Below are 16,794 nucleotides of genomic sequence, written 5' to 3' on the forward strand. Positions count from 1 at the left end.
TCCAGTACTGGTACAGTGTGGTGATTTAGTAAGTGGAAACTAGACTGGCGGTGAGGAAATCTTTCAGTGATGTGTTAAGATTGATATATTTCTGTGCGTCTGCCAATAAAACCACACCTAAAGCTACTTTAATAGTTTTCGTATTGAAGCAACAGGTCAAAATCCTCTGCCACTGGCCCTGTGCTTAAGCTTCGCTGCTGTTGCTTTGTCTGACGAGCCACTGAGCAGGGCATGTCACTTGTGGAGTTTAGAATGTGAAATTTAATCAGTTTATCCAGTTATGTTATTAGCAATCAAAGGAAAAAGTCTCATCATATAATACAGATGATGATGGTAATCGAAGAGCACTATTGTTTCTGTACTGCACGGATGGTAAACGTATGATATTTACTTTTACATTTAGTTTTTGGCATGTTTGGTGAAGTGTTCTTACACACACTGTTTAATATACGTTCTAAACCTCCCCTTTTGCGCCTGTGACTTGAGGAAATTGGTAAATGTGCCTCTCCTCTTTAAACTCTTAAAATATCTGCTTTAGTTTATGAATATCCCTCACACTACCACACATCTACAGAAAACTCGCCAGCTGAAAAGTCATGATTGTACACTTGATAGTTAGTGGAGGGCATTACGGGAAGATGTTGAATGGTTTGCTTTCATTTTAGTGCAATTTAAGTGCATCACCTTTTAGAAAATGTGTTTTTTTGACATGTTTGACATTAATGGAGTGATAAAGAGGGCCTTTTACTTAGAAATTTGGTGGAATTGATGTAAAACTTAGACAAAATGGAAACACCTATGTACTTAAGTACATTAATAAAGCATATTGTTATGCAAAAACTGTATTTCCAAAATGGCAACTTTACAAGAGAAACAAATAAACTTAAATTTTCGATATTGGTGTAAAAAGATTTTATTCAGAGTCATTTTGGAGCATTTCTATTGGTCCATTCATTATCAAAGGTTAACAAAGTGTAAAGAAAAAATACCAGATTCAAATTATGTGCAAAGATGAAGATGAAGGTATTTGCATGACAGCGGTGATGTGTACTTTGTTACTGTCCACCACTGAGGGCTATGTATGCTTTTAAATCATCTCTGGCCAGAAGTATGTTCTAATTATTGACTTGGATATTTTAGGCTCATTACTAACAGGTTCATAAAATTAAGCATAGTCATGCAGTCTCCATAGACAGACACAGATGGTAGAAAAAAATGGCACTGAAGAGCTAAGTGACATTCAATGTGGCACTGTAATGGGAAGCCACCTTTCCAGCAAGTCAGTCTAAATGTGCTACTAAAGGTGCCCCAGTCAACTATAAATGGTCTTATTAAGACAAAGAAACATCCAGGAGCAACACTAGCTAAGTTGCAAGGTGATAAACTACACAAGCGTACAGAATTGTGGATTGCTGAAGTGTGAAGCTCAAATAGGACCTTATGAAATCTTTGTAATTAATGTTTTGCTTTTAAAATTTTGTTTATCCTTTTGGAAACTGGATGTAAACTACTACAGTATCAAACTACAACAATGTATTTATAACAATACACACTACAGCTGGGTGATATGGTAAAAATGCTATATCATGATATTTTGACTTTGTTCACGATGTGTGATATTTATCACAGTGCATGTAATCACAGACTCAAAACATCAGTAGATTTTTATAAACTACTATTCAGATACTCTCCTGTACTGAATAGTGAGTGATTTTATTTATTATTAATTAAATCACTGTCCGTGTTTATTAAGCACTAATAGCATCCTCAATATGCTTAGAAAAGTTAACAAAATTTATCACGATACAATGAAATATTGTCATATTGCCCAGCTCTAATACTGTTATTTTATAGAAAATACTAAAAGCTTATATTACATCAAGATCTCAAGATATACTGAATATACTGAATACTCTTGTAGCAGGTTTAAAGCTTTCAAGAGAGCTTTTTTAGCACTTAGTTCCTTCTTTTTTTTATTTGAGAGCCCCATTGAATGAGAGAAAATCAGCTTGAACCTCCACCAGCATGTTCCCATAAATGTTCTCATTTGCAGTCAGTTTGTTTATTTTGAAAGAGTTGAGAAGGAGTGAAGTAAAAAACCCAAACACACACTTTGCGAGAACACGGGTACAGATTGTATTCAATGCTGCTTTTTATTTTAATTAACAGTTAATTTCCACCCTCAACCACTTAACTAGCTCACTGCCTTTACTTCCACAAGGAGACTAGATACAGCCTACACACCCTGATGTACACAGAAATAATGTTACAAAATGTTTATGTTCGATGATTGTATTAATGATCTGATAATCTCCCCTAGATTCTCGATAACCAAAACAGTTGGCAACTAGTTTAATAATGGATAAAATCCTGCCCTTCAACAAGAAGAGAGGAGAGTCAACAATATTGTGGCTCTGGCCAGACCATGTCAAAATAAGTCACCAATACAAAGGAAACAGTAACACAAAATACTTTTAAACTGAAATGAATTACTTTTTATTATTTTTAGTTGATCCGAAAAATTATTTGTAAGCTGGTTTAGTGTTATATTTTATTGCTGCTACTTTGCACTTTCTTGGCTTTGAAGTTTTGACAGGAAAAGATATCACAAAGTTTTATTCATATTTTCTATTAGCAGAAAAGTCATGACCACAGTAAATCTGTGAATATGGTATTTATCTTTATTGTGTTCATTGTTGATTATCGGATGCGTAAAATAAACTGAATGTAAAACTAAAACTACATAGAAGTAATTGAGGAAGTCGTAATCCAAATAATCATTGATTCTTTTCAATAATTGATAGATTATTCGACTATCAATTTTTGTTTGTTGCAGACCTATTCATATCAGACCTCGTTTTTTTGGGGGGGGGGGGATTTCAAATTCATTGTGTCATACATGTAATCGTTGTCTTTTGGTTGAAACATTCATTTCAGTTTCATTTAGTCTGGAATCAGCATCAGCACATACGCTGTTCATCAGGAGGTTCATCACTATTGGGTTTGCATGGCTGAGCAGACAAACCCAAGATCGCCATAAGCGGTAATAAGTGGTAAAGCACATTTGTCATTAGAATCTGAAACTGTGGAAATATGTCCTTTCTTTGATTAATAGGACTTTACCATCTGGCGGCCCAATTCTCAAATCTGAGATCGGTGCATACAAGAGTTTTTGGTGTAGTGTGGTGGGTAACAACACTGTCCTCCCTGTGGCAGATTAGCGTTGGAATCCCTGGCTGGAAAAAAAGCACCACGGTACATAGGCCTTGGGCAAAACCCTTAACCCTACGGTCACCTACCGGTGCAACATGATTCAAATGTAAGTTACTCTGGATAAGAATGTAAATGAGAAGGCTACCTCCCCGTATGTGCAGTGCCAGCTGTCAAGTTTGGCGGACAGTTCCAGTAAAGGGAAATCTTTAAGGTACACCATACCTCCGCCCTTACTTTCTTTACTCCCTCCCTCCCTACCCCAGGCTCAGGTTGTGAATAAAGCTGAATGATATCCCAACTGATGAGCTTATTTAAGAGTGTCCTGTTAGATATGAGGGGGGGGGGGGGGATTTATAGCAAGCCTTTATTGAGATGATGTGTGTGTGTGTGTGTATGTGTGTGTAGAACTCTGCCATCTGTGTGTGTCAGTAAATGTTGGAGGTAGGTGTATTCGGCTGTGTGTGTGTGTGTGTGTGTGTGTGTGTGTGTGTGTTTGTGTGTGTGTGTGTGTGTTTAGTGCAGTCAGTACAGTGTGTGAGTTTTGCAGTAAAGCACTGGAGCGGAACCGTTCTGCAGACACTCAGGCTGACTGACCTGCACAATGCTGCATCAGCACTAGCGCACACACTCACAAAAACAGTCCCTCACGAAACACTCCTCATCTATAGAGAGCGAACAGCTCAGTGCGGATTACACGCTCCTGTGGGAAAGAAAACGTACCGGAGGGCGGGAGGCCACTTCATTCCCAGCATGCACCTGAAAACAAACCCCCTGGCTTTTACTTCGTGTGACTGTTCATTCCTATTAATTCCTGGTTCTTTCTTATTTGGTTTTGGAACACTGTACTAGGAGTGTCTGCTATCAAGGCAGTTACCTAATTAGAAGAGTCATTGATGTAAATTTACCTTCTTGATTAATCATTAGTGATTAAATGGCAATTTGCATGATGTTACGGCATGTTTAAAATCTACAAGTGGTTTACAGTGCAACATGCTTTTTATGCCACATGGTGTTTTGTATAATTTTATTTTGCTTCCTAGTTTGTCTTTTCCAGTTAAATAGGCATTCTGGCCTAAAACAAGCATTTAGTCTCTTTGGTTTGTAATATTCTGTTACACAGTGTGGTATCTCTCAGCCTTATCGCTTTAACGCCAAATTACAATTTTAAATCGTTTTTGTGTTCCTTCACCAGGGTTTCCCCACTACAGTGCTCAGCAAGCATAACGCCAATACATTTCACAACTAGTGCTAACCTAGCCACTGAGATATAGGCTAATAAATATAAACAAACTAGCATTAGTAACTCTTTCTTCCATTAATAACACAGCTCATTAGTTATTAGAATAGTAGTATTAGTACCTCTTAGCTCAATTAGTAACTCTTAACTTGAATTATAGCCCAAAAGTCTTCATTAGTGACTTCAACTAACAAGAATGTAATTCTTCATTAGTATGTATAACTAGCATTAGGAACTTGCATTAGTATCTAAACGCTTTAAGTAGCTTTAGTACCTCTTGGCTCTAAGTAGTCCTAGTAATGCTTAACTTTATTAATAACTTTATTTTTTTTTATTATTATTATTTTTATATAATTATTTATTAGTAACTTAAATCAGCATGAACATAACTTTTCATTAGTAACTCAAACTAGCATTAGTAACTCTTAACTTCAGTAATAGCTTAAAATTTGTCACTAGTAACTTAATATCTCCGATGTCAAGATCAGGGACTACTATTTACTTCACTATTTATTAAACTCTTACATTCCAAAAAATAGCATAATACTGTTTCTATACTCTGTGATATTTCATGTTAAATGTCTATTTAAATATTTAATGTTTATTGTTGGACCATGGGTCTGAGAGTAACGTAGTTTCAATCCTGTGTATGTCCTGTACATATCGCAGTTTTGACAATAAAGCTGACTTTGACTTTTAAATTCAAATCAGCATAAACGTAACTCTATGCTCTGTAACTCATTAGTAACTCAAACTAGCATTAGTAGCTCTTTAACTCTAAACTTTAGGCCCATACTCCAGTATCTGCACCAAAGCATGCATAATTTTTAAAACTGGTAAACCTCCCCTAGAGACATCTTTGCAGGATGTGAGTAGACACATTTAAAACGGATGTAGTAGTGTTGCATTTGGAAGTCCTTTAGGGTTTTGTGAAAGGCATTGCCTATGTTTGTTTTTCTCAAGACAGCATTTATAGCTTTTTTGATTTCGGGTTCATTCTCTAAATAATTGATCGATTTATCAATTATGAAAGCCCTACACTGTGTATAATAATGAACCAATACAAAAGGGACTATGGCTGTGTTTTGTGTGGTGTTTACGGCCCTCTGCAGTTCTGCAAGGTTCATGCACATGCGATGGTGATGGTCACTTGTGTCCACCGTGAGAGGTTATTGACTGGTCATAAAACACTGCAAGGTTGGTTAAAAACCAAGCAAGAAAATAACTGAGCAAGCAGCAGCACCCGCAAACCTGGCCTCAGACCAGCTTCTTTTCCTGACAATATAATTTATGATTAGCTGTGGCCTTGCAGTCCTTCGTTTAGTGCCTACAGTAATTGCTCCGTGTTAGTATGGTGAGATTGAAATGGCCTTGACCACAGCCGCTGCCCCTTACCTGTCAATACGCCATATTTCTGTTTCACTCTCCTAGTCTATGAAATTGCTTTATTGCTTTTTAGGCTCATTCTAAACACATCTCTTAGTAATTTGTCTACATTTCCTCATTGATTTGAGTTTTGTTCGCTTGATTCAGTTTCTTTGAAACCCCCCCCTCTCCCCAAGAAAAAAAAACCCAAAAAAACACCACCACTCCCACTGTGTTTAAATCTTGTGTTGCTACCACACACTAAGGTCTCGACACCCTCACTTCATATGTTTTGTGCGTCGTCCCATATTATGTAACCTTGGAGTCAGAGCAAACTAATGGAGATTATTGTAAATGAGGTAGAACCAAGGTGCTAGAATTTTGTGGAAAATGTAAGTCTCTGGAGACACTAGTCTACACCTGACGCTTTGCTTAAAACCTTCTTCAGTCTGATTATTTGGTGGTTTCATCAGCATTATGTACAAATAAAATGTGCTCTGGGAATGGACAGTTCTTAGTTAAATATGATGAATTTTGAGTAGGTCTTGTAGGTTCCTTTAGGTTCAAAGGTCCAAGTTCTGTTTGATTTTGCCTTAAAAGACCAGAACGCTTTATACACTAATAATTTGAAGACTTTTCATTTCTCCTTTTCTTCAAAAAGGCTGAGATTTTAATGTGATTCATATCTTATTATGGAAGAGTCTGGCTGCTTCTTCTTTAAAGGGCTATTACAGTGGATTGAATCGTAAAACCCAGTCCCAATCTGTTCTATAATTTGAACCTTAAATGTGATGTTCAGGGCTGATTTAAAACTAAAGAAAGGCAAACGGTACTTTCACCTGTAATTTGGTGTGTTTCCATCATGGTTCTAGCCTCTAAACAGTCGCAATTTGAGAGTAAAGATGCAGCAAGAGGGTATTTCCCCACACAGGCAAAAAGATCAGAAATTAGACAACAAGAGAACAAGCAGCTCAGGCAAAATCAAAGCACTAGACCCACAGTTTTCTTGTTCTGCTGCTTAATATTTCTACATCCTCTTTACTGCTGTGGGCTCGGAATATTGTCCATTAATGACACCTCACGGACACCATAGGACACTCTGCTAATGAACACAGTTGTGAAAACAAAGGATCAGTACTGGATCAGACTTAAGACCTCCAATTCTCCATCCATATAATGTGCCTGGATTGGCCCCGGTCTGATTCACTTAAAAAACCTTTTACATGTAGTTTTATATTTGGGTGCACCTGTAGGAAAACGTCCCACCCCCTCCTGCCTTGATGACCTGTAGCATTGATTGACGTAGTGTGCCTCAGGAAAATAAAGCCATTCAATGGCTGGATTGATTGCTACGTCTGCATTCATTTGTTGTTTTTTTTTGTATGTTTGTTTAGTTAGTATTTGTCCCCCCCCGATTCTTCCTCTCTCTCAGAGACCCTGGATAGCCGCCCATTTGGATAAATATTGTATAGTAAAAGGGAAGAGATTGTAGAATTTCCTTTGATTCATTATTCTGTGACCACCCCCCCTGCCCCTCTCTGTAAGGCCCAGAGAGGCGCGGGCCATATATCTAGCAGCCCAGGAAGAGGCCGGGACCGTCTCATGTAAAATTCATCCCATGCATTTGCAGACATTATTCTCCTTTATTAATATTACATGCCGCCTTTAAACAGCATTGTTGTAGCCGTTTGACGCAGTAACTGTTATGCAAGTGTGTCAGAATTCATGTTGAGAGTGGTTTCTATTGAGATGTATTACGGGAGAGCGTTGACGGGTGGCAGGGTGCTGCGTTAATGAAGGGGTGGGGGTTCTGAAATGGGGAATTAAGTGTGTTTGTGTGTGAGCGGGCATATAAGGTTTGATTACTTTTTGTCTTTCAATATAAGCCCTGTAGCGTTTCCCCTTAATTCATCTCCACACCATGAAAATTGAATGAAAGATTTGTTAATAAGAGTCAAACTGTTTGAAAAAATGGCAGTTCTCTTAGTTTAAATTTTAATTCAACAAATTGTCCAGCAGATTGTTCGAGGCACTTGGCTTGAATTGTAGGATTCGCTTTCCTACTGTTCAGGAATTGCATGAGTACCAGGGGAACGAGACATGTCTTCATGTCTTCTGAATTCAGTGTGAAGCTCCAAGGCCCCGTCCACACGTATCCACATATTTTTGGAAAATATATAATTTTTTTTTCTCCCCATAGCCCTAAAATGCTCCCATGTGCATGCCAGCCCAGCAGGGGGTGTTACCACTTTACAAAGTTTGATGTCAGGTTCCTCAAAGAAGCAGTGTTCCACCCAAAACCGACCAAAATACAGCGTGAAGCTGTACATTTTCTAACAAATACAAAGATATTTTTTACGCTGCGTTCAGACTGAAGCTCTGCTTAACTCTCTTAAGCCTTTCACAGAGACTGAAAGCCTACATTGTTCTGCTGAAGGTTTTTTCTTTTCTTTTAGAGCTTTGAAGTGAAGAAGTGTAGTTGCTGTAGCTTCATTATGCAGTTTTGAGTGCAGTATGTTCAGTCTCTGTGGGTAGTTAACATCGTGACATCTTTTTGAGCATTTTTAAAAGTTTGTATTTTCTGTATCTACACGAGGACAGTTCTCGAAACCCTCCGTTCGAGCATTATAAAAAACTCTCCTCTTCTCAATGTATATATACTTTCCCTTTCTGACCAATAAACGGGAAATCATTTGAGTACAGACCTGTCTCTGTCATTCTTTGAGTTCCCCCAGCTGGCTGCAGGATCGGGAAGGCCTGAGGGCTTCATGCTTGTACAGCTCTAGTATTGAGGTCGACCCAGAACCAGACTATCAACAGACGGTTCTAACAAACCCTAAATTGCAGTGCTTGTGCGAACACAGATATGTTTGTGCATGTATATGTGTATTGTCCAAAACAATACATTGGGTCGGGGCTTGAGAGAGTAGTCTGCTGAACACCTAAAAAGTAGCAAGTGTTAATGAGGTAAAGTTCACTGTCACAAAAAGTCACTTTTATGCAAGAACCTTGTGTCTTCTAACCTTCTTTTTACATTTTTCACATATGGTATCTTTATGTTGTGTCTATATTTCAGGATAAATAGAAATATTCATCCCAATAGAAATGCTTTAAAATGGAGCCAAAAGGTTTTTTTTCTTCTGTAAAGTTTTGGAAAAGCAAGGTTTTTGTGTGGCAGCGATGATGTGCTATCACACGTTGTTGTCCCCCACTGTTGTTCTGGTCTACTGCAGACTTTACTGAAGTGTTCCAGAGTAGTTTGTTACCTGTGATGACTGACTGCAGTTTTATGATTACAACACAGTTGTTTCTGAACCACTTTTCAGATGAATATTTCAGATGTTTGCTTTCCATCGTCATCTTCTGCTGATCAGAAGTGTGTGTGTGTGTGTGTGTGTGTGTCTGTGTGTGTGTGGTCCATAGACAGCATCTATGGACGGAAACGCAATAGCAAGGGGCTTTGGCCTTTTTGCTTCTGACTGATGTAAGGGCTTTTCAGAGAGCTTTTGCCTTGCTGTCCTTTCTGCAAACCTCTGCCCATTAGTTCTCATTGTGGTCTGACCTTCCACTAGGTTTTTCCTCTTAATGGGCTTCTGCTTAAAGGGCTAGCTCGTCTAAAAATGCTAACGTGGTTAAAAAATAAAACAGTTGTGCCACCTTTTATATGCACGCTTTAATAATTCACTGTTACTTATGTAAGCGTTGTTGGTCAGCCTATCCTTTTAACTTTTGTCTTGATGAGGATTAGTATATTAGTTATCTGTTGTTGTTTTTTTTTTTCAGGGTTACACTTGGTTAATGCTGGGTTGAAAACCTGGGTACATAGTGGACAGAACACACGTTAGGGTTATTTTAACCTATCTGGTTTGGATTAGTTAACCATAGATTTGACCATATTGACCATAGATGTTGGGTTGTTTATTTTCTAGCTGATCTATGTGTAATATTAGTAGTAATAATATTAGTAATAATAGATGTAGTGAGTATTATAGTATGTAATGGTGGGCTTGATTACAGTTTACATGGACCAAGCATTTTTCATTCAATTTTCTTCGCAAACGAATCAGTGACAGAACTTTGCAGACAAACGTTTTTGCTCCCTCATGTCTTTTTGATGCTAGTACACTAGCTACAACCAGACTGCCACAACAGGGATGCCATAGCGACTGCCTGGAATGCCCTAATAACTGCTTAGCAGCAGTATAGCATAGCAGTCGGCTACCTACCCCATAGTGATCACCTGGAATATTATATCAGCTGCTTGGCATCAGCATAGCACAAGCACTTGGAGCATTTGGAATAATCATTTATTTATATTAATTATATTTAGCACTTACCTTTTTCTGAACATTTACAGGTGTGGACATGGCCCATATCCCCTGTTCCTCTGCCTTTTCATCCGGATCTTATCTTGTAATACAATAATAATTTTTCTGTCCTCAGTTCTGTCCATCGTTTCTTCCTGCTTGTCCACTATTAATTCACAAAGTTGAAGACTTGAAATGTGAAAATATTTAAACAGAATTCAGATAATGTTTGGTAGGCATATAATAGGCATGTATATACAGAGTGTTTTGGCTTTGAACACGGTTCAGCTGGTCAGATTTAGGATGGGAACAGCGGTATCATAATGAAAAGGATGGCCACAAGAGTGCACACTTGTTTCTGAGCCTGTGCATCATTTTGCATGTGTGTATAAGTTAGAGACAGACTGAGTGATGTAACTGTGGAGAAATGGTTATATCTGGCCAGCTGGGTAGGTTGGCACACTTGAGCTAACAAAACAGCTTGAGCTAACATAATGTGAGATTATGTAACAACACACAAACCATGCCATTTGGCCTATTTACCTGAGAAAATGATCTAGGTTCTTTTTGACAAATCCTCTGGTCAGTGTAGTGCTGAGCAGGAGTGTCTTTTTAAAGAACAGGTAAAGGAGGGGGTCATGGTTCGGTGTTCGGTGTGCGCAGTCCCACTGAGAAAGCTATAGTTATGTGTGAAGATTGATGCATTTAATGCGGAACCAAAGTTCCTCACTGCGAGTTCCACCCAGAAACCGGTTTGCTGCACTTCCAAAGCACCCGTGTTAATAATTGGGATAATGGGGCTAATGTTCTGCGCCGACGGTCACGCATGTGAGAAGTGCATTGACGCGTGGGATATCTTGTGTGTGCACGAGCCTGTGTAAAAGCCCACTTGCGCCGCAAGGTCCCTCCCTGCTGCTAGTAATCTCCTCTGTCTGCAGTGACTGGTTATTACCCAGTAACACACCAGTGAAACCAATACTGACAGGAAGAGTGATTAAATACAGAGAAGCATTTCTCTACAGCTTCATAGAATTAAGATCATCTTAAATGTTGGAGGGAGTGTTCATGTAATGCTCACTTTACCATTTAACAACCTTCCCTCATTTGTACCGAAAGGGGAAACCCAGTCCTATAGCTGACAACACCACAAAGCTGACAGTTCCCCAGTAACTCCTAGTAACTATTAACCACCTGAAATACCATAGCAAATGCTTATTATCAGCATATCAACCACTTGGAACAGTACAGCAACCACCTAGCAACCTCATAGCAAAAACCTACAATACTGTAGCAACTGCTTAGCAACACTCAGCATAGTTCAACACGTGTCTGATTTATTACTGTGTCGTTTACAAAAGAAGTACAGTGGATAAGGGGGGTCTTTTCATGAAAAGGTTTGTGAACCCCTGTTAGCACATGCAATTCAAAGGTTAGCATTATCAGAAGTGTGTGTAATAAACATATTAAGTCCTTCAAGAAAGTTGTCATATTGGTTGACTTCACAGAGGGACTATGCAGGTGTGTTATGCTACTTTTTTCTTTATTTTAATGGCCTACAGTCTTTAAACCTTGTAAAGATCAAACATATACATTATACACTAACCTTCCCTGCTCTTATTCCTCATGCGGTGTCATTTCCAAACAGAACCCAAATATCACAATTTGCCCTTTCTCTTTTTATTTGCAGAGGTATAGGTTGACCTATTGCTGTGTGTGTGCATGCACATGTTCAAGCACCTCACACAGTAACTGGAGGTCTTCTGTCCTGTTATTATTTACTCAGGTAGCATAATTTAGTTTTCCCCTGTTCATCCCTTTTGGTTTCAATGTTGTGCTGTTTTTATTTTGTTGTTTTTTGTGTGTGTGTTTTTTCCTTTGGCTGCTATTTGATTGAAAACAGAGCACCACAGATTACAGTTTGTATCTTGCCGAGTTTTCTCCGCATATCGCGGTGCCTGCTTGATGGTGGAGGAGGTTGCTTAGCAACTGGGCGAACCCGGTGACCGCTCAACAGTCAGGACATTCCGTCTCGACATTCCGAAGAGCTCAGCAGGCTTTTACCAGAACTCGAACGCACCGTTCGCCCGCCAACACCTTCTTTTTTAAAGCAAGTAAACAAACGCTCAAATAAACAAACATTTTAAACTTCTTAACTACTGCCATATGCCCTCGCTGTGCTCTTTAAGTGTTTCAGCCTTGTGCTCAGTGCTGCCCCCTACCTGTTGCATCAGTCCCTGGGGTAAAAATGATTGTTCTGAATATATACGTGTCTATTAGTATGTTTTTCATCGTTATGTATTTGTTTACTCTTGCTGTGTGTGTTTGATATTTGGGTAGGCTGGAGAAGGAAAAAGCCCAGCTGCATGCGAAGGCCCATGCAGATGCCCAGGCCCAGGTACAGGACGAGGTGAGCAGGATCCTGGCTGCAGAAAGAGCGGCTGCTCGGGAAGGTGTCCAGAGAGCCGTGCTCCGAGAGAGAATCACCACTGAAGATGAGAGACTCCGAGCACAGCTCTATGTGAGTAACATACCGAACGAGCCGACTCATGTGGTCTGTCTCAAGAAGCTTGGGAGGATTGTGAGGATTCCTGACTAAGATTCAAAGTCACAAAGCTTAACAAATGCAACCTCCGTTAGTTCATTATATGACGATGGTTAACAACTTTCTCTGTCAGCCCAGTCTTACTTACTCAAGCTGTGATTAATCCCCCTATGTGTGCACATGAAAGCCTGAGGTTTACACTGAACAGCCAAACATGGAGAGCAGCAGAAGAACAAGAAATCTTACTACATAAAAGCATAAATTCTAAAGTAAAAACAAGTTATGCTGAAATATTATTATTTAGTCATTCAAAAAAACTATTCAGTTAATTTACATTAGTTTCCACTTCTGACTTTAGGTGATTCAGGTTTTCAGAGTGATTGCTAGTACCAGTTTAAACCCACACTAACTCTTCTGCAATGTACTTAATGTGAAACACTACAGACCTTTAGAGGTTCTGCTCTCAGCAACAGTTTTTGGTCTATTGCATTACACCTTCACTGTAAAACATTTCCGAGCTTTTCAAATAATGTCCTGATGATGTCCTGATCCCCCCCCCAATCCAAGCCAGGCCTCTTAATCCTGACTATTGGCCCATTCGAATCCAATGTTTGTGTTTCTATAAATAATACAGCTCAACACTCAACAGTGGCAGCTTGTCAAACCCGGGGATCGAACGCAAAACCCTGTCATCAGTAACCCTATTCTCTAACTGCTGAGCCACAATTAGAAGCCAACTTCAGCTTTTGTTTTGGCTGCTAACTGGTAATGTGACCACACATCAGTTTTAATAAAGCTCTTTTTTGATTTGCTCACTGAAATCCTATCACAGATGAACTCTGTCTAGGATAGTTTTCAAAAAAACGAGACGGATTATGTATATTAATTGCACATAAGGACTGTAAATTACACAATTAGGACTGTATATTACAATGAGGATTTAAAGTTGGAACCTTAAAAGCCAGTACCTGATCTATTAAAAATGCCCCAATCCTCAGTTACTGGATCAGATAGGGACGTCTATGACGTAATGTAGGTTTTTGTGTAATTTTATTGTGTTATTTAGATTTTTATTTAGTTTGGATAGTTAAAAGTTAACTTGAACAAAAACTCAACAGCAAGTAAATGTAAATAACTGTGGCTTGCAATGCAGGGCACAGATTAGCATGCTCATATCGCTTTAGGTGTTTTGTTGTAGCTGTCTTATTTCTCTCAACCTGACTGTCTCTCTAAAGCGAGCAGTACTAATGGGAGGGTCATGACTGGCACAGGGAGGAATGGCAGGGTCTTATTGGCAGACTGCAAAGTCTGATGGCAGAGCAGAAGGTCTGATTGGTTGAGCATGGCTGATACTGCTGTCAGTGACTGGGTAGCTCTGTCTGACCCTGTCTTCCAGTCAACCTTGTACGTACTGAGCGTACACAGCACCATTCTCTGACAGCGGAAACAGCAAGCAGTCCCACAAATACTGTATATTTAGGCTTTAGTACACACAATTGGACCAACATGATTTCAGATGTGTACAGACACACAGTAAATCTCCTTTCGTTTGATCAGAATTAGTGTCAGACTGTAGCTTAATTGGGTGATTAATGAAGCTCTATTGTACAGGTGCTCCAATAATAACCCATTTTAGTATTTTCTCTCTCTGTCCCCATATCAACCAATCACAACATGGTACTCCCTACTCATTCCATCTCCAGAAGCACAAAGCCTTATGCTTTTTGGGTCATGTAGCATACCTAACGTGGTCATGTTGGTTTCTCTTCTACAGTATCCAAAGATTTTAAGCCTTTCCCTTTAGGTAGGCTGCACCTAAAAGGCTTGTTAAGTCCTAAACCATCTCAAGACCTGACCACTGCAACTTTCACTTGGTTGATCTTTCTACCTGTGCCTTAAAGCCCTTGCTTCTGACCCAGAATGCTGTAAAACAACTTGTCTTCAGTCTACGAAAGTTCAAGCATATCTTTCATTGCTGCTGACACTTCCCTGGCTTCTTGTAGCTGCTAGTATCAAGACTTCAAGAGGAATACAGGACAATAAGAAACACACTTCCTATGGGTATCTGTGGGATGCACTTCCTCCAAGTCCGTCTCATTTTTCTAAATCATTTAAAATCATTTTTTTAAACGATGAATCCTGCAAATGCAAAATTGGTCAGTTGATGTACAAAATGATTGTGCATGTCAGTTGTGCCAAGATTTCCTTTTTTCTGTTATGATCCTCAGGCTTGTCCATTACTTTGTGCCTTTGACGCTGTTACCTGAGGTCACTAAATATGTGCTTACTGCCACTGTGTGTGTTTGCTCACTAGTATGTATGTGTGTGTTCACTGCACGGATAGGTTAAAGGTGTCTAATACAAATGGTGAATGTGGTTGTCTTGTCTTTAAACGGCTGAGATGGTGAAAGGCTTTGAGTAATGTCTGTTAATGAACGAATGCCAAACTGAATTGGGCTTAAAATAGCCAAAACCTGATTTCATAAAGTATGCCTTATCAGCAATGATCTTGATCCACTGGAACGAATCTGAACATCTGAACAACGAATCCCTAGTGCTTTGTCTTCTGGGACAGTACAGAAATTGGGAAGTCCATGCTTCTCTGTGGCTTGTGAATGATTTCTACAAACAGCTTGAGGAATTAGCCACCATGAATGCAAACAAAGTTGCAGTGTTGATGAATCCAGGCAGTACATGCATGGATACTGTATCTCTTTATTTGGTGCGACAGGGGCTTCAAAAAGGAGGCTTGCTATGTACGTAAAGACGACTACCATGTTCCATCACACCCTTATCCCACGTTAATACAAAATGAACACGTATGGACAGTGGTGTGTTGTAATTTTATTTGCAGTAAATTGCACTTTGTAAACACATTCTAAGACGGGAGCTTCCTCCATTGGTGTTGACGGGGAGAAGATTATGTTCAGTATGAAGTAAAGATCCGCATGCCCCGGAGAATTTAAGCTGTTTACAAACTTGTGGTATTGATTATATAGCTCATTTCACACATTGTTCCTGCTCTGTAAAATAAAACTGAGTCATTTGGATTAGGACAAAGCAATGCTGTAATTCACAGCTGGAGGGTACTGGTGGTGGGGGGGGGGGGGTGGCGGCGGCAGCGGTGGTAAACTGTGGCTGAGGGAGAGATCAGATGAAAGGCTTGCAAATGTTTTTATACAGTCCTTCACAGAAACGCAGACATAGTTCCAGCGCTACTATTTACACGTTATAGGATGGATTCATTTGTTGTTTTTCTTCACAAGCCCATTGTCAGGCAGACATAACGCGTCCAATCTCATTTCATTTTCAGCATTCCTGTTGAAATGGGTTTGGCTTAATAGAATCTGACAGGTTATCAGCTTTCTCGCACGGTATCTCTCATGTAATGGTCAGTCTTGGCTGCACATTCGTTAAAAAATTCTCCATCCTCCTCTGGAAGTGGACTCTCTCTCTCTCTTCACCGCCAAACCTGCAGGACAAAAGAGTGGTCCAGCTGTTAATAAAATCTTTTCATATTTCAGGTGAATGTTCTCGCCACACTTCGATCAAGATGCATAACGTCTTTCGCCCCTTTTTTAATCTTCTCAGTACTGATGTATGCATGGTTATTGTTGTTTTTAAGCAGATTTTATAGCTGCACCGTGCTTGTTTATTGCATTAACACCCTTATAACTTTGAGGGCACGTAATTTTCAGCATACATATAGCCTCATTGCGAGAAAATGGATTTACGCATCGACAGGACGGGATGGTTTTTTAATAAACTGAACATAAGTCCATGGCGACGCAGTTTGCACTGATCAATACTTTGCCCTTATACCGCAGAATAATGTTGGCTGTAGCATGTTTGTAATTGAAAATTGAAATGAGTCTAAATCGCCTCTAAAACATCAATAAGTGTTGAAAGTTCTCTCCGAGGGCAATACGCCGTTTTGCTGTACTCAGCATGCCACGAATAGATGGACCTTTCAAAGATGATTTGCTACGTCCTTTGTCCATCCAGCGTGGCCTCTTTCCTATGGGTGCCTGCCTGGAAAGGCCCTCAATCTTTAACCATCAATCAAGGCCCCTGAAACGCGTCCTTTACTCAGAACCAAAGCTGGACTGTGGTGCTTTGTGCCCCTCTGC

The 16,794-nt window shown here is 39.5% G+C and overlaps 1 protein-coding gene across 3 annotated transcripts in view; it reads left to right on the forward strand.

Moving 5' to 3' along the window:
- The window catches only part of chchd3a (coiled-coil-helix-coiled-coil-helix domain containing 3a), a 103,295-nt gene that overhangs the window by 25,474 nt on the left and 61,027 nt on the right, over window positions 1-16,794 (forward strand). For all 3 annotated transcript variants that reach the window (XM_072673906.1, XM_072673907.1, XM_072673908.1), the window contains exon 4: window positions 12,460-12,640. In XM_072673906.1, the coding sequence (XP_072530007.1) occupies window positions 12,460-12,640 (181 nt within the window). The remainder of the gene's footprint in view (window positions 1-12,459; window positions 12,641-16,794) is intronic.

This window comes from Salminus brasiliensis, chromosome 2, assembly GCF_030463535.1.
Source record: "Salminus brasiliensis chromosome 2, fSalBra1.hap2, whole genome shotgun sequence".
Taxonomy (NCBI): Eukaryota; Metazoa; Chordata; class Actinopteri; order Characiformes; family Bryconidae; genus Salminus; species Salminus brasiliensis.